Source organism: Miniopterus schreibersii (assembly GCF_964146895.1).
Source record: "Miniopterus schreibersii genome assembly, chromosome: X".
In the NCBI taxonomy this organism is placed as follows: Eukaryota; Metazoa; Chordata; class Mammalia; order Chiroptera; family Miniopteridae; genus Miniopterus; species Miniopterus schreibersii.
This window is the reverse complement of record NC_138104.1, coordinates 14593996-14611655: the sequence shown is the minus strand read 5'-3', so window position 1 is coordinate 14611655 and position 17660 is coordinate 14593996. Positions and strand designations below refer to the sequence as shown.

At 43.5% G+C, this 17660-nt stretch overlaps 1 protein-coding gene across 3 annotated transcripts in view; it reads left to right on the top strand.

Annotated features, from left to right (window-relative positions):
- The first annotated feature begins 4545 nt into the window (after nucleotides 1-4545).
- The window catches only part of GRIA3 (glutamate ionotropic receptor AMPA type subunit 3), a 254308-nt gene continuing 241193 nt past the window's right edge, over nucleotides 4546-17660 (top strand). For 2 of the 3 annotated variants that reach the window (XR_013998000.1, XM_081125666.1), the window contains exons 1-2: nucleotides 4567-5228; nucleotides 6435-6593. Coding sequence is in view for 2 of the 3 variants with exons in the window: in XM_081125666.1 (XP_080981792.1) it covers nucleotides 5120-5228; nucleotides 6435-6593 (268 nt within the window). In the remaining variant the exon portion in view is untranslated. Of the gene's footprint in view, nucleotides 5229-6434; nucleotides 6594-17660 lie in introns of all 3 variants that reach the window. The other variant, XM_081125665.1, reaches the window with a different exon arrangement.

Below are 17660 nucleotides of genomic sequence, written 5' to 3'. Positions count from 1 at the left end.
AACCTGCAGTGTCTCTGAGGTATGCTTATAGTATCTTGGTTTCATTACCTTTAAGGGGATAGCAATTTCCTTCCAATGAATTGGGATGATTTCTATTACTATTTTCCTTATTTGCAAAGTATCAAATTGGCAAGTATGAGTCTCAGTGTATGGTATAGATCCCCTCCCCAAGCTTCACTGGCTGACATTTCTTTCTGCTTACACAAGTGCCCCTATCCGAAGCCTGAAACGAACAGAAACCTCATGAGAAGTACTATTTTCTCTTTTGTATTATAAATCTTAAAACGTCATATTTTTCTCCTGCCTCAACATCCCCACAAATACGCTGTGAGCACCTCACCCTTGTGACCACGTACACCTGTGTGAAAGGCCAGTTACTGCAACAAGATCCCCTTCTTGCTTTCCCCTGACTGTGACCTAATGACATTCAAATGTACCAATGAAATTCTCTCATGCCTTTTGTTTGTGTACTCTATCCTGACACCAATAAAGACACTTGCCCATGGGGTGCTCTCTTCCCTTCCCTTTTCTTCCCTCCCCTCCCCCTTCCCCTTCCCCTCCCCCTCCCCTCCCCTCCCCCTCCCCTCTCCTCCCCTCCCCTCCCCTCTCCCTTCCCCTCCCTCCCCCTCCCCCTCCCCTCCCTCCCCCTCCCCCCTGCCCTCCCCTCCCCCTCCCCTCTCCTCCCCCCTGCCCTCCCCTCTCCTCTCCTCCCCTCCCTCCCCCCTCCCCTCCCCTCCCCTCCCCTCCCCTCCCTTCCCCTCTCCTCTCCTCTCCTCTCCTCCCCTCTCCCTTGCCCTCCCCTCCCCTACCCCTCCCTTCCCCTACTCTCCTCTCTTCTCATTTCCTTTCCTTCTCTCTTTTCTCTCTCTCTCTCCTTCCCACTTGCTTGGTTGAGCCTACTCCCTTGGTGCTCTCTCCATATGCCCCTCCCTTTGTGGCATAGTGTGACTCTTTCTCTAGGACCTGTGAATATAATGAAATTTGTTTTCCTGCACCTCTCCTGCATCCTCTCTTGTGGCCTGGCTAATCACCTCATGAAAGAATACAAATCAACCTCTCAATAAGAACTTCAATGAATTATTTTCTTGCTGTTTAAAGTGTATCATAAAATGCATTTGAAAGTGCAAACCATGGGTCCTAAGACTAGCAGATAATCATGAATCCAGTAGTGATATCTCTTAACTAAAGAGGGAGAGCTAGATTTGGGGCTTTGTTGGCAGTGTCTGGTGGCTATGATGCTAGTACAGTCTCTAGCTCCTCACTGGAAAACCAAAAATGAAATTCAAAAGCTGGCTTACTGCTTTCTTCGGTGAGGAATCAATTGCGAAAGAATTTGAATGTATACAGTCTTTTCTACCAACAGCAATATGCCTGGCCCACCACGGTGTCCTTGATGGCTCAGATGGGACTAGTCCAATTCTGCCAACATCTGCCACTGACAGCTAAAAGTTGAAAGAGTGGCAGCAGATGAAGGACAGTAAAAACAGTAGTAGGCGCCCGACCGGGTGTGGCTCAGCGGTTGAGCGTCAACCTAGGATCCAGGCGATCAGGGTTCGATTCCCGGTCAGGGCACATGCCTGGGTTGTGGGCTCGATCAATGACTCTCTTGTCGTTGATGTTTCTATCTCTCTCTCTCCCTCTCCTTTCCTCTCTCTGAAATCAATAAAGATATATTTTTTAAAAAAAAAAACAAAACAAAAAAAAACAGTAGTAGGCAGAGGAGACTGAAAACGAAAGGGATGGGTGCCATTTAAGTGATGAATTCAACTGAGGATTTTCAAGTACAGAGGCACTGAAATGCCTTTCTTCCTCTCATCTTTTGTTACTGACCCACCCCATTAGTTTTCAAGCTAAATTATGGTGAAGATGGCCACAATTTCTTTGCCTACCACTTTTTGTGGCTGGGCAAGCATGGATGGGAACTTAGCTGCCTTCAGGGGTGAAGTAAAGTATGCTGAAACCCACCTGCCTCCATCCAAAATGTATTGTCCACCCACCTGGAATCAAAATTGAAACTCCTTATTAAAGTTACTCTTTTGGGTCAAAGCATTAAAGGTTCCTAATAAAATGCAACTATGTTGTCCTGGTTGGGTAGCTCAGTTGGTTGGAGCGGCCTACTGATATGCCAAGGTTGCAGACTCAATTCCCAGTCAGGGCACATACCAGAATCGACCAATGAAGGCACAGATAAGTGGAGCAACATCTCTCTCTTTCTCTAAAATCAATAAAAACAAACAAACAAAAAAGTATAATTTAAAAAGTAAATAAATAAAATAAAATACAACTATGTTACCTAAAAGAAGTAATGTATAGTGCCTAGCACAGAGTACACATTCTCTAAATGTGTCATTTTAAATATTAAATTGTCACTGTCTATGGTAAGAACCTTAGTAAAGATTTATCTACCAGCCCTAGCTGGTTTGTCTCAGTGGTTAGAGCACTGGCCTGCAGACTGAAGGGTCCCAGGTTCAATACTGGCCAAGGGTACGTACCTCAGTTGCAGGTTCGGCCTCAGTCAGGGTAGGTGTGGGAGGGAACCAGTCGATGTTTCTCTCTCTCTCTCACTCTCTCTCTCTCTTTCTCTCCCCCGCCCCCCTTCCACTCTCTCTGAAAAAGCAATGGAAAAAATATACTCAGGTGAGGATTAAAAAAAGATTTATCTACCAGATTCTCTCCTATATACTAGGGCTCTTGAGGAGCTACAACGGGAAGATTTTGAGGAAGATTTTGATACGGAACAGTAGCAAAGATTGCGTAGCAGAGTCTGAGTTTTGGAGGATGGTGGAGAAAGAGGAGGCTGAGAGCATGAGGAACTTTGAGGAAGAAAAGAGCAGTTTTAAAGGGTGAGAAAGAGGGATGGGAGTTTGGAAATTAACATTTATTAATTCTTCTGTGAATCGGGCACTGAATTAGATGCTTTCACATCTGCTATCTTATTTAATCCTTATTTAATCCATAATAACTTTATATGGAAAGAAATGTTAATATTCCCATTTTGCAGATGAGAAAACGGGTTCAGATTAAGAAAGTAACTCAAAGTCACACACTGCCTATATGTAATGGAATATAGACTTGAACCTGGACCTGTTTCCTAAGCTTATGTTCCTGAACCATGCTATCTCACTGCTCATATTTGTCAAGGGGTGACCAACCTAGTTTCTGATTGATACCCCTTTTGCTCCAATGCTCCAACCAATTGCAAGTTCAGTCTTCTGTGACTTCCAGGTTTCTGTGTCATTCTTAGCCATGGGCTAGCAGAGACAAAAGATTTGTATCGGTGATGAGGTAGGAAGAGATTTTGCATTACCAAATGGACGGGAAATTGGGAAGAGCCTAGAACCATTTTTTTAGTTGCCCAAGGATTTGAAAACTTTCTGTTCCAGGCTCCAACGTATGTCATGTCAAATCCAAAGTTCTGGAGTAATCTATGTGCCAGTTGTGCCCCTGGGCCCTGTCCCATATCTCCTGCCCCATGTATACCAGTTTGGTATATTCTGGCAGCAGGTCCGTGTAGATCAGGAGGAGAGGATATGAAAAGCAGAATAGCTGGTGTGGGGAGAGGTAAAAACTGTCACTTCCAGAGTAGGTGATGTAGGAGTGAAAGACTTGGAAGACAAAAAGACTCCCTTTTCTCTCACCACTGGAGAAAGGGGCTAGGGAGAGGAGTCTATCCACCAAGAGGTTCATCCACAAGATTGTAGAGGAAACCACCCCCCAACTGAGATCCAGCTGTAGTGCCTGACTTGGAAGGTTCTTTCCTCCCCTACAGAGGAGAGTGAAAGAAGAGTGTGGGAGAATTTATAGCCTCTGGAGTCATTTGTCAGGGGCTTAGGCTGCTATGTCCAGAGGCAACACAGAGAGAACCAGGTAGCTAAAGACAGTTTTCTTAACCTTAACTTCCAATCCCCACCCCATCTCAGCTCATTGCCACATCTCTCTCCTCCTTCGTCAGTGGGATTGAGCGTCCTTTTCATTAACCTTTTAGTTACCACATCTAGGCACATACTTTTCTATGTTCTCCAAAACTGTCAGCTCCACACTGCCCATCAGTGACCCCTCCCCGCCCCCAAACCTGGCTCTGCCCTGAGACGGGGAGGTACTGGCCTCCCAAACCTGTGGGTTTGGGGGGTTGTTCACTGTCCGTAGGATCTCTGCTGTAAAAATTGAGCGGTAGGGACGGGGCATGCGCAGCATCTTCGGGCGCATTGTGATGGGAACTGCTTCTCCGAATCTCTACAAAGACTCTTGAGTAACCACTAACCGTCCCCCCTTCCCCCGTCAGACCCCCTTCTTTAAGACAGACATACAAGCGCAGAGACAATGCAGCTTTTCTTCCTTCCTTTTTTAAAGGGCCAGTTGCAGCTTGAATGGCTGGTCCACATGAGGAATAGTGTATTTCTATTGATCCCATCGTCCGTGTTGACAAACGCCAACGCCAAGGCTTTGCAGTCCGGGGCTGCAGTTTGCAGTAGAGCTAAGCGGTGTGCGGCTTTAATTCCACGTCAGATCAACTTTGATCGATATCCCCCTACCGGCCCAATTGGAAGAGCCCAATTCACCGGCGCTGAGCCTTTTCGCTCTTTCGTTCTTTCCCACCCCCCTCTTTAGACCCACCATCTTCTGGGGGGACAAAAGTCTCAGATTTTGTTTATAATTTCTTTCTTCTTCTCTCTTTTGTTTGGTTTTTGTTTATGTTTTTCGGTGTTTTGTCTTTTTTTGTTTTGTTCTGTGTTTTAGGTTATATTCTCTCTGTCTCCCTCTCTCCTCTTTCTCTCTCTCTCCCCATCTCTCTCTCTTCTCATCTCAGTGATAGGGAGAAAGATCACAGCCAGTGAACCCGCCTTCCAGATTGGTGTGAAGACCGAAGTGAGGTGGGGGGCGGGGAGGGGGTGTGAGAGAGTCTAGGAGCGAGAGGGAGCAGAGAGAGAGAGAGAGAGAGAGAGAGAGAGCAGGAGGAGGTGGAGGAGGAGGACTAGTGTAGGTTGGAAAGGAAGAGTGAGCGAGAGCAAGTTGAAGGGAGGGGGAGTAAGAGCCAGCGAATTCTTTTTCTTTTTCTGTTATTATTTTGACGACTCCCCAGTTGCGCCCATGCTCCTGTCAGCTTCGTTTTAGGCGTAGCATGGCCAGGCAGAAGAAAATGGAGCAAAGCGTGCTCCAGGCGGTCTTCTTTTTAGTCCTGGGGCTTTTGGGTCATTCTCACGGAGGATTCCCCAACACCATCAGCATAGGTAAGCGTGAGCAAGCCAGCCGGTCCGGCCGGGCTCTCCTGCACCGGAGACCACTGCCCTGGTGTGGCTACTGCGGCCGCTGGTCCCTGTCCTGCAATGCCTGGGGAGGGGGACTGGGGACGGGGACCGGGACTAGGACCGGGCAGGAATCCCGGGAATTTGAACCCCAGAGAGCTGGCTGGTCTGGGGAGCAACTGGCACAACAGAGGGGTCTCCTGGGGCTGGGGTGGGGAGTAGACTACTGGGTTTTACAATATGTGGGGAGCAGGGGAAGCATGTTGGAAGCTGCAAAGGGGCGCAGAGTCACGGCTTTTTGGCTCGCTGCTCTGGACTTTGCCATGGCGTGCTTGCCGCGGCTGGAAGTTGTCCCAGGGTGATGCCGCCTGTCTGGCCGCACCAGGGCGCGTAATCTGCCCGAGCGCCCGTCCCGCGTCTCTGGTTTCCCCCAGACAGGTTAGTGCTGGGGGAGATGGAAGCCTATTCTGGATTCCCTGAGACCCGGGCAACTACCGGAGTCGGGGTAGGTGGCGGACGCCGTTGAAAGCGGGGGTGGGGAGGGGGAGAGACAAGGAACTGAGTGAGGAAGCGCCGAAGTCACGCAGACCAGGAATTCGTGAATTGCCGCTGTGTCCGTCTGGAGCCGGGTTCCCGGACGCTGGAAGGGAGTTCTCTCATCTTCTGTCTGTATTTACAAGTCCAGAAGTTAAAATTATTGCCCTTACTGAACCAAACCCTTGTATTGTAAAGGTGGGGCAGGGTGGCGGCTATGGGGCACAGGATGGGGTACTACGGAGAATGAAATTGTTTTTCTTTCCAACCATTCTCTTTGCACCAGGAAAACATTAACAAGCTCGTGGAGATGTACGGAGGGGAGGGAGGGGGGAGGCAATGAAGAGGAAACTACTGCCTGAGAAACAGCCAAGTCCCGCTCTTGGTTCCATCATCCTACCCCAAAGCAGCCCCCTCTTCCCTCTTTCCCCTTTCCCCCTTCTCTCCAGCCTCTCCTCCTCCTTTTCAGTCTGGAGAAAACCACGTTTCTCTTGGCCAAATTTTGAGTTCACAAGAGTCTTCAAAGACACACAGGTTGAAAATCAATCATCATCCCACCCCGCACCATTGAGAGGGATCTCCTATCTGCAGTGCTCTTTAATTTCTAACCTGTCCTGGGAGGGACACAAGCCAAATCTCGGTTCCCTTTGCTTATAGGTGGACTTTTCATGAGAAATACGGTGCAGGAGCACAGCGCTTTCCGCTTTGCCGTGCAGTTATACAACACCAACCAGAACACCACCGAGAAGCCCTTCCATTTGAATTACCACGTAGATCACTTGGATTCCTCCAATAGTTTTTCTGTGACTAATGCTTGTAAGTAGATGTGCTTTTCCTCCCTTTGGGACCTTTGGGACCTCACTTGCATTTTGCCTGTGGGACTTGGGGTCTGCATATGTGCTGCGGAGGGGTGATGGCCTCAGTAGACCATTTTAGGGGCTCTAGCCCATCCAGGTTTCATGCAGCATAAACCAACTCTAGAGGATTCTGCTGAGAGAGGGACTTAAAGCAGTGCACAAAACTCTGCTGTGAATAATGTCTGATGCAAAACTTTCATTTTCCTCCCTGCTAAACCGGCAATTCCTCCCCCACACCTTTTTTTTTTTTTTTTTTTTGGCTGAAAAAAAAAGGAAAGAAAAAATAGCATGGTTGTTCAGGGAAATTTCTTCAGATGGGATTAAAAAAAGAAGTCTCTTGATTGAGTCAATTCAGGATGTACATTACTTGACTGTTAAAGCTAGTGCCTGGCTGTAGAAATTAGCTGAATTTCACAATTGCCTAATAGATAGGACCCAAATATGAGAAATTCTGCAAACAAGTGACCTTGAAGGACAGATGAAGCTTGGTTCCCTGGCCTTTTTCTGTCCTAGAATATCACCTTCCTTACCTAGGGAGCTCTGATAGAAACTGATAAGGCTACAAACTGATTACAAGTGACGAACACCTGGCAAACTGAGGGGAAGGAGAAGACAGTGCTCAGGTGACTATTGGGAAAGCTGCTTCTGTTTTGTCTCCCCTAATGTTGTTCAATCCCCCACCCCCATTGTTAAGGACAACACAGTTCTTAAAGCAAAAGGTGTAGGGGGGGGCTTGCAGCAGGCAAACAATATCAAAAAGGAGGAATTTCATTAGCCACAAAGCCATTTCTGAAATACCTACTTGTGCCATAGTGATTGTTCCTCTAGAAAGGGGACATTTTGAGGAGTAAAACCAAGGGAACCCAAATGACAGCCTGTTGGACACAGTTTTTTCTTGAATTGAATGTTTTATGAGAAAAACTGGTAATTCTTCATCTAAGCTTATTGCACTAAAAGTTTTCACAAAAATGAGGCTGATAATGGCATAAATATGTTTTGTTTTTATGGCTTGTATAGTTTGGAATTTTTGTTTTCTGACTTTCATTAAAGGGAGAAATTATATTTATGTTCGGTTTTTGTGAAACTTTATATATGAATGAATTCAAATTCTTCTGCCTCAGAGGATATGTGATTTTGAAAAACTGTTGAAAGCGTCTCCAAGGGCATAGGTTCCTTGGATTTTTAATACTTAGGTGAAGAGGATGGGAGTGAAGTACTTTGCAAGAAATGTGACAGTATTTTCTTTAAGAAAATTTTAGCTGAAGGTACAGATCCTTATATGAACATGTTCTGTGATACTCTGTATTTGACATTCTTTGGCTTTCCGACATTGACAAAAATAGGAACTTATTAATTCCAGCTAAGTGTGAAAGTTACAAAATGTCTGTCTATACTTTGCATCTTATTTCAGTAATCCCAGCCTGTCCCTACAGCACATACAACACACAGCTGACTTAATCCTGCAGCACTGTGATCTTGTCAAGAGGCTGAAGCTCAAATGCAGCTTCCTAAGTATCAATTAGAACAGATTTAAAACCAAATACATGAAACTACCAAGATTTATTATTATTAATGACAAATAATATTTGAACTCACTTTAGTGTCTTTCCACTGCTGAGGACTGGAATAAGAGTGCCAATTGCCTTCTCAGAAATGATTGATTTCCAAGGTTTTTAATTGTTTTTTTTACGCTCAAATCAGATTGACACCAGCCAGCTCAGAGCCATTGGAAACTCCACTCAAGGAGCAATGAGGAAATGATCATTACCTTGTGAAAAGCTCAGGTTTGAGAAAAGGCAATAAGTCAGGTTTGATGTTCAGTTTCCTTAATGCCTTACCTCTCAGGGCAAAGAAAAGAAACTGGTCACCCCTGCCATACACACACACACACTCTCTCTCTCTCTCTCTCTAAATCCACAACACTTCTGCCAACAAGCTTAAAAGTCTGGGTTATTGTTTCAGGGTTGAAAGTGTGAAATAAGTTGTGGGTCACTAGGCAACAAGAAAGACAAAACAAAAAGGTGACCTTGCCCTTACTTATGCCAAATACACACGTATGCACACCCTGACACACACAGGAGAAATATCCAGAAACCAGTGACGTGTGCCCAGTTGCCTGTTGCATTCTCAGGGTTTACAGCTCAGAAGACTGTCATCTTCTCTGGTCCCCGAAACAGTCCTCTCTGAATGTCACAATCATTGAATGGGGGCCAGATCTCAAAGCTGTCTCCTGGCAGCTGCTGCCCAGAAGCTTAGTATGAGAAAGATGACTAGTCCAACTACAGTCTGATAGTGTCTGAATGCAGAAAACAGTCATTTCACAAGGCCAGGAAAGCCTTGGAAGTGTATCTTCTTACTCGCCTTGACTGTTCTTTTCCTTATGGAAGTGAAGATCACATATACCAGGTGTCAGAACACAATACTAGTTCAGTACTGGAGCTTGGCAGGTGATCCTAGGTTTCATTCTTCCAATTGATTGCACTATTTCACAGAGAAAAAGACCCCTAAACCCTCTGGTCTGCTCCTCCCTGGAGACCTAGGGAGAATTTGAGAAAATCCCAGTTAAGTCCAAATCTGGTCACCCACCTCTCCTATCTCATTCAATGTGGAATAGTATGGCAAAAATTAATGAAACTTTCCCCTGTTCTCATTCAAAATTCTTAGTTGCAGTTTCCCCTAGCACTAAAATTGATTTCTTCCCCTGATCTTTCCTGCACTCTCAATCTTGAGACAGGCATACACTTTTGAGGGCACAGTTATGCAGGTAAACAAATACCCCAAAAATAAACAAAGGGTAATGCCCTCTGTGTGCCTCTGTTCCCTGCTCTCCCTTTGCATCCCTTCCTCCTCCGATGTGTTCTGAAGGTTTCCTTGCAAGGAATCCCAGGCATCAGTTATTTAAAGACTCTTCTTCACCAGCAACCTTTTTTTTTTAATTATTTATTTATTTATTTATTTATTTTTTTTGCACAACCCCGAGAGGTTTGCTTAAGACAGACTCCAACTTCATTCTGTGTCTTAAGAAGCCAATAAAAGCCTCTCTGGCTTTGAAAGGTGGTTTATTTGGGATCTCGGCTCAGAGGTGAATTGAAGTTTATCAAAGAGACTCATCTGATTTGGATCCCATGTTCCCATTTCATAGGGATTTATTGAGTTTGCTGTTGTATTTTAAATTTGGCCAGATAACCCCGGAAAGAAGGATGGTGTGAATATCATGGTTTCAAGATACATACATTTATACACACACAGAGACACTCAAACACACAAAATTAGTATATATGAAAAGAGATGTACACACATTTTAAGTTACATGTTTGTTCTTTAAAAAACCAGATTTGATCATCCCAGGGCTTTGGAAGATGTGAAAACACCAAGGGACTGCTGGGTCCCATTGGTGTGTCTTGGCTGCCCTGGTTCCTCAGGAAATGCCTCCAATTCTGTTGAAGTCCCCTCCTGTGTCTTGCTGCTGTGCACTTGTAGTGCACTCCACACTACATCGCCCCAGCCTCTGCAGTGTCAGCTCATTAGCACACAGATCTCATATTCCCTCTCCGCACTGTCATTGCAAAAATTGCTGTTGTACACCTTTACAGCCAACAAATGTGCTCATGGATTACGCACTGTTTGCAAGAAGCAAGGAAAAGGCAAATGTAACCTTAAAGGTTATTCGCCACAGAACTGTGCTCCTTACGCATTGGCTTAAATAAAAAATCTGTTGATGGAGGCGCAAGTGACAGTGGGACTGAGAGTGAGACTTGAGAGTGCAGGCTCTAATGGAGCTCCAGGCAAAATCTCTTTTGCTGGCTAAATCTAACTAATCAGCTGCATTTTTTTTCCTGAGCCATTTGAAATATACCTGCTAACTGAGAGCACGCTCCTTTTATAACTGAGCACATTTTGCTACCAAGTGTACTTAGCCAAGACAGGTTTCTGTCTCCTGCCCACAGAGTCACGATCTAATTATCTAATTATTCTAATTGCCAGGATCCATTTAACTATTTAGGTCCATTTGGGAAGGAAATGTCTCCCCTGATTCCATTCTCTGCTCTTTGGTGGGTTTTGTTTTGTTTTTGTGTTTGCCCTTTTCATGTAATCTTTGGAACCAGGGTGAAGACGCACAGTATCAGGGCTCCAGCCCTCAAACAGATCTTCACATACTAACCAATGTCCACTGCTCCATCTCCACCTCCCACCCCCACTTCCCCATCTTTGCACCCTTGCTGCTCTCCCTCTCTCCTCTGTCTGCTGGCCAGGCTTTAATAAGCTCACTGGCTTAGCTCACTTCTCAGCCCCTTTAGCCAGCTGGCTTAGCCCACTGAAGCACTTGCCTCAGTGGTGCCTGCCAGTCAAAAATTTAAGTCACCTTCTCACAAAGTTTATTATGGGTTTTTTTAAAATCTATTTTTATGTGGAGAGGAGGGAGGAAGATGATGCTGTTCATTTGGGCCATAAAAATAAGTGGAAATCAGCAGGTTGCAACGGTGAGCTTCCAGCAAAGTGTATTACCTCCCCTACAAGGCTGTTTCCTGTTGATCTTCTAAGGGAGATGGGGAGATTGGAAGGGTTTGAGAGGAAGGAACAAAGAAAACTATTTTGTTCTCTATTTATGCTTAATGTAAAATGAGCCATGTGGGGGTGTTTTTTCCCATGTCAGCAATTTTAACCTTTTTCCTTAAAATGAAACCAGTTTTCCACATCCCCCACTTCTGCTTTCATCAGAGGTTTCCTTAATGCTGCATTTCCCTCCCTACCCCCCAAGATTGAATGAGAATAGTGGGGGCTGGTTGAGATTTTTATCACATGTTTTTGGCTCCTGATATATTTTTAAATTTCATTATTATGGATAGTCAGGGGTGATTGGCTGGTTTCATTTTAACAGATTAAAAAGTAAATGAAGCTCCTGAGGCATCGTTATTAGTCTTCCTTTGTGGGTAAGAGATTTGTTGTTTTTACACAATTGGCTAAAGGGTGAAAAGGAAGCATGAGTTTTAAGAGAGGACAAGAATTTTATAAGATAGAATTCATAACTCTGGGGGAGGGGAATAACTTGTTTATTCCATGTTTTAACTTTAAACTTCTTAGATTGAGACTGCAGATATATTTGAAAGAACTTTCATAAGCTTTACACCTTCTCTGAAGGTCAGGAAAATTATCTGCATATTTTGCCTGGTTCATTTAAAAAATCAAGCTTCAACTTTCTTCCTTTGGCTTTGATACTTTGGGTCTAACTGGATGAAATATCCATGAGAGGGTGCAATTAAAACCCTAGGTGGGGGCGATGGGCATTCTATAGCAGGAGTAGGAGCTGCGAAGACACAAAAGGAACTCCCTCCCTCTTCTGGAAATGGCTGGGCTCCAGGCTGAGAGCTACAAATAGCCTCAGCCTATGTGTAGGATGAGCCTTGAGTTAGGGCAGCAGTCCCCAAAAGGGGTCAGTACTTGGCAAAAGGTTAACATGAACAGAATTTGTCCCCTTCACACTTAAACCTCTTCTCTTTCCATTATTTTCCTTTCCTGCTCTGTCTGCCCAGCTTATGCCCTTTTGTTGGTCTCCAACTGACTGGCCCCTGATTCTGGTATCCCACCCACAATAAACTTTTCTAGGGATTATATTCTACCCTGGACTTCTCTAGACCTAATGATCCTTCTTCATCAGAATATCTCTGTTCTTGGTCCTTCCTCCTCAGGGCCTGCATTCTACTTTGAGGGTGATAGCTTTTTTATCTAATATAGAAATCCAACTGAAAGTGTGTGATAAGGGGGTTTAAGTCTCCAACCAGGGAATATTTGCTCTGGAAACCCTAATGCCTCAATTTCAAGGAAATATATTCAAATGGGGGTGTTTCTGGACGTGATGCACAGAGTGAATGTTCACTCTACCCAAACCAAAGATCAAGTGGCTCTGGTCATGGAAGACTTCTACAGGCCAAAGTAAAAAGCTACCTGTACATGGCAGGTTTGGTGTAAGTACACCCAAGGTATAAGGCAGGTGCACCTTCACCATGTTGAATTTTAAAAAGCCTTTAGGGTAATTTGGAAAGCAGTCAAAGTTCATAGCGATTCATTTTCTTAAGGAGGTAAATTTGTACGGCTTTTTGTATGTCCATCATACCTCAATAAAGTTATTTTAAAGAGTGTAACTTTTTATCTGTATTACAAAACAACAGGTTTTTGGAGAGTCTGAAGATGCCTATGTGGGCATTGGCAGAAAATTCGCTGGCATGGAAAGGAGGTCAGAAAAGGAGAGAGATATTGTAGGGAAGCTGGAGCTCAGGCTGAGTTTCCTTTCCCTGCTATGGCATGTAGAATTCAGTTATTACAAGGCAGCATCCCCCTCACAGATGCTTAAAGGTAGCTCTGGAGGGACTTGGAAGCTTATCCAAGTAGTGTCTTCTTCTGACTCCCTCCATCCATCCCTTGCCTTGTCTCAAATGTACATTCGGCTTCCCTTCCCATGGAAATAACCAGAATACTCTCAGCTGGATTTCCATTTGAGCATTGGTAAGAGAAATAACTTAGTTCCTAACTGCCACTGGCATCTTTAGCTATTATCCTCAACAGGACAATCATTTGTCCTTATTTGGAGGAGGCACAGGAGCAAGGATAAGAATGAGTAGAGAAAATACAGCTGGTAATGACCCTTTAACCCCACAGGGCGCAAGTCAGTCTAGAAGAGCACTTCTCAGTCTTTCATGTGCACAGCAATCAGTTGGGGATCTTGTTAAAACAAAAATTCTGATTCAATAGATCTGTGATGGGGTCCAAGAATTTGTATTCCTACCAAGCCCCTGAATGATACCAATGCTGTTGGTACTCAAACCACACTTTGAGTAAGTAGAGTCCAGACCAGAGAGACTGTGATTACCAAAGAAAATGGTTCTCCATGACAAGCTTTTACCCATATTTGTACATTCTTGCCTTCCATAGGAGATTCTGTAAGAGACACATTTGGCTCATTCCGACTCAAGGATGTCTCTAACCTATTCCCAACCACCCTGTGTCCGTTTCAGCCATGTCTGTAGGTGGTATGATTAGATATCTGATGAGAGCATCTACTTAGAGTTGATTTTTGTAGGAATTTGAAATGAAGACTGGAAGACAGGCTGAGAGGGGAGGTAACTCATGAGCCAGGATGACAGTGTCCTGGATTCTTGCAACACCTCAAAGTGTCCCCTTTAGAAACAACCTAACCAAGAAAGTTAAGGTTGGCATGCAGTTTCAACTGCCTTTTCACCTTGCTTCTTTAGGTCAAGACATGCCAGAAGGAGGCATGTAGCATCTGCTCCTCAGCTGTCTGACTTTCCTTAATCAGGGTTAGAGACAAGAAGTACAACACAATCTGAATTCTGTCTGGCTCCCTAAGAACCTGAAAAATTTACTCCATTTTCAAGGCTGGTGCCAGACACTCAATGTGAGGTAGAGGGGAGGGAAGAGAAGTAGTATCACTTTCCAACATATCTGAGCTGAGAACTGCTCCAGGGAAGTCATTAAGGGCTTACCCAGTATCATTTAAGGACTGCCAAATGGCAACTTATTACCCAAAATATTGCCCCCCATCAGTCTGCCATTAATCTAAAATTCCATGAATTATTTTATTTGAGTTACTGTACTGAAGGCCTGTGCTAAAGTGCAAGCATGCTATCTAGAAAGGAATGAGTTAAATCCTTATTAGCCATTAATATTTCCGGCAGAATTCTTACATCAGATTACCACCTAATACCTTGCAGGATCCTCAGAGGAGACTTTCCAAGACAGGTGAGTGACCCAGAACAAGGCATCTGCTTAAGGAAGTGGGGCACCAAGTGGATGATGGGCATTCAGGGGACATTGGGAGACTCTTAAAGATAAGGAAGAGTCCCTTAAATACATTTCACTTATTTTGCAACATTTGACCTTCACGGATAAATTCTGGTAGTTTATTGATTAAGATTTTAGTTGCCTTTGACCCTTCAAGTCACACCCTTCAGATGGTAGTGGGTCCGTTGCCTCTAAAGTGCATGGTTATTTGCTACAATTGAATCTCAGCCTCTGAATTCCCCACAATTACTGTGGAATATTTTCAGAAGTAAAATCAGTTTGTGATGGAGGTGGTGAGGATTTTTTTTAACCTTTAAAAAATGTTGCAAACAAAAATAGTCTCCTTTCAATTATCCATGATTGGCTGATCTACTTTGCCAATTACTCATTGCAACCAGGGCCCTAATCCTTGCAGCTATCCAAAAAGGGATCAGGCTCCCAGCAATAGATGAGACAGAAATGGATCAGGGCCCAGCCCACAGAGGAGTAATTGAGTGGATGTGGGTATGGATCTCTGTGTGGGTGAACACCTCTGTAATTTTAAGGTAGAAAGAACATTGACAGCCAGTCAGCCATAACCTATAACAGATTCTAAAATATTCTTATATCTCATTGCTATTTCCAAAGCTAATTTTTGGTTACTTTAAAACAGTGTTTCTTGAATTGGACCACTTACATCAGAATTACCAAAGATGCTTATCAAACAATGAATTCCTAGGTCACACTCCATATGTATTATATCAGAAAATATGAGGATAGGCCTTTTTAACAAGCTCTATGGGTAATTCTAATGTACACTCAATTTGGGAATCACTAATTTAATAAGCTTTGGTACTGCAAACAGAGATGTATTAATTCAGACTAATTCTCAATTTGTTGAGAACCCACTAAGCCCCAGGCATTGTACCAGGCACTTTCACATATATTACTTCTGTAAGTAAGTGAGATGCTGTTGGCGCATGCAAGCATTAGTGAGTTTGATTCTCAGGTTGGAAAGTCAAGACTTGAAAGAAATAAGAGGCCAGTCTGAAGTCAGTCTCTGAGGTAAAGCAAAAGTGCTCTTTGAGATAATAATTAAAAACAATGAAATTATTTTTATTTTCACAATGCTTCTTCCCATCTTTGCTTGTTAGCTAATGATTGATCCTTAGCCATGCTATAAACTAGATGTCATGGCAAATGCCAATCCATTTGCTAAAAATAGATATATTGCAATCCATTTATAAAGCATTCAGTAATGTAATCAATTTTTACATAGCATTCATTGTGCCATCATTTCTATCAACAAATTTAAAACCAGGAGTGAAATAATAACAATACCATTCATTGAGCCCATACCATGTGTCAGACACTGCACTGATCATTTTACATGCCTTGTCTCATGGAATCATCAAAACATCACTAGAAAGGAGGCACTCTCTTCACCATTTTATTTAAAAAGTATCAGAAGTGGCTCAAAATATATATAAGCAACTAGCTCAAGATCACACAGCTGGCTAATTAGTGAAGCCAGGATTTTACCTGAGATCTTCCTGCCTATAGAGCTGGGACTCAGTTTCAGCTGTGGTTGAAATAGCAAATGATTATAGGAGCCAGGTGAATCACATAAATGTGGAAATGGGTCCAGGTATGGAGTAGTAGGGCCTGTGGCAATCTGGAGCTTCCATGCCCTTACCTAAAGACATTCGAATTCAATTTTTTAAAACTACTGTGGTACAACAAAACATCTACAACAGGACTTGGGGTTGTAGAATGTGGTAGGTGCAAGTTTCTGACCTCTAAACTACACTACCCACCTCCTTCTAGCAGCTAAGTTACTGGTTGAGAGAAGCTCAATTAACTTATAATTACTGGGAAAATAGAAAAGCTCTTCTTAGTCAGAACTCTATTGACTTTCTCTTCTTAGTGTATCATCAAGGTACCTCAATATGGCAGAACCTTCTCTCTTGTGCACATACTTATGGTCCTACATACATACACTGTTATATCCAGTGGCCTTTCATGGTTGAGTGGCAGCTCTACTCTAACTAATCTTCCCCTAGGCAATGCTGAGGCCTGCATCAAGGTCTGGATGCTGGCACAGGGTCATTAACAAGTGCTCAGCAGTTCAGAAGCAGTAATTCAAGAGAATGCTGTAGGAGAATCTGCTTAGATTATAGTACATGCAAATCTTAGGCACACAACTGGGAGGCTGCCAGGTCAAGTAAGTCTTTGCCAACATTCACCCAGGGTAGGAGCTTCCTATATGCCCCCAAGAAGAGGCTCACCAACTTTAGACTGGAATCCAAAATAGAGTTATCTAAAGCTGTAAACTGACCTAAGCCAATTTGGTTGTTCACATTCATTAGGTATGTTTTGTTGGATATCAATAGCCTGCCATAGTTAGAGTGGCAGGTAGTAAAGTAAGCCTCAAACCAAATTCTGTTTCTCATTAAAATAATGGCAAGGAGGCATAAAAATAATTGTATAGCCTGGCCTGGTGTGGCTCAGTGGTCAAGCATTGACCTAAGATCCAGGATGTTGAGGTTCAATTCCCAGTCAGGGCACATGCCCGGGTTGCGGACTTGATCCCCAGTTGGGAGCATGCAAGAGGCAGCCAATCAGTGATGACTCTCTCATCATTGATGTTCCTATCTCTCCCTTCCTCTCTTAAATCAATAAAGATATTTTTTTAAAAAAAAATAAAAATAAATAATTGTATAGCCTATTCTGTAGGCTCAGTCAAGTCCAGCTCCCTATCCTTTTAGGTACTCCAATAGCACCTTGCATGAAGGTACACTTGAGGCAGACAAAATAATATTCAAATGGCAGGATGCAAATAACCAAGAATCCTTATTAGTAGCTGCCCACAGGGTTATTTATGAATTAAGCCTAAGGTACCATTCCTAAAAGACAGCACTATAGACAGATCTTGTTAGATCCTTATATCTTCTTTCTGCTGGTTTGGAAATACCTTTACCATATTTCTAGCCAATCCACATATGTTGAACACTACTGATTTCACCAATGAAAAACTAAATGTTAATTAACAAAGCCCCTGTTCATTAGAGATAAAGATACCTGAAGTGCTGGTAGAACTACTTCTTGATTGGATTTTTAATTGCTAGATAACCACTCCTGCACTACCTATTTCCCAATAAGGGTAAATGACCACCCCAAGATTATAGATTCAGACTATAAAACCCAATATATATGACACAATTTATGTTGAAGTCTTACAAAGTAGTTA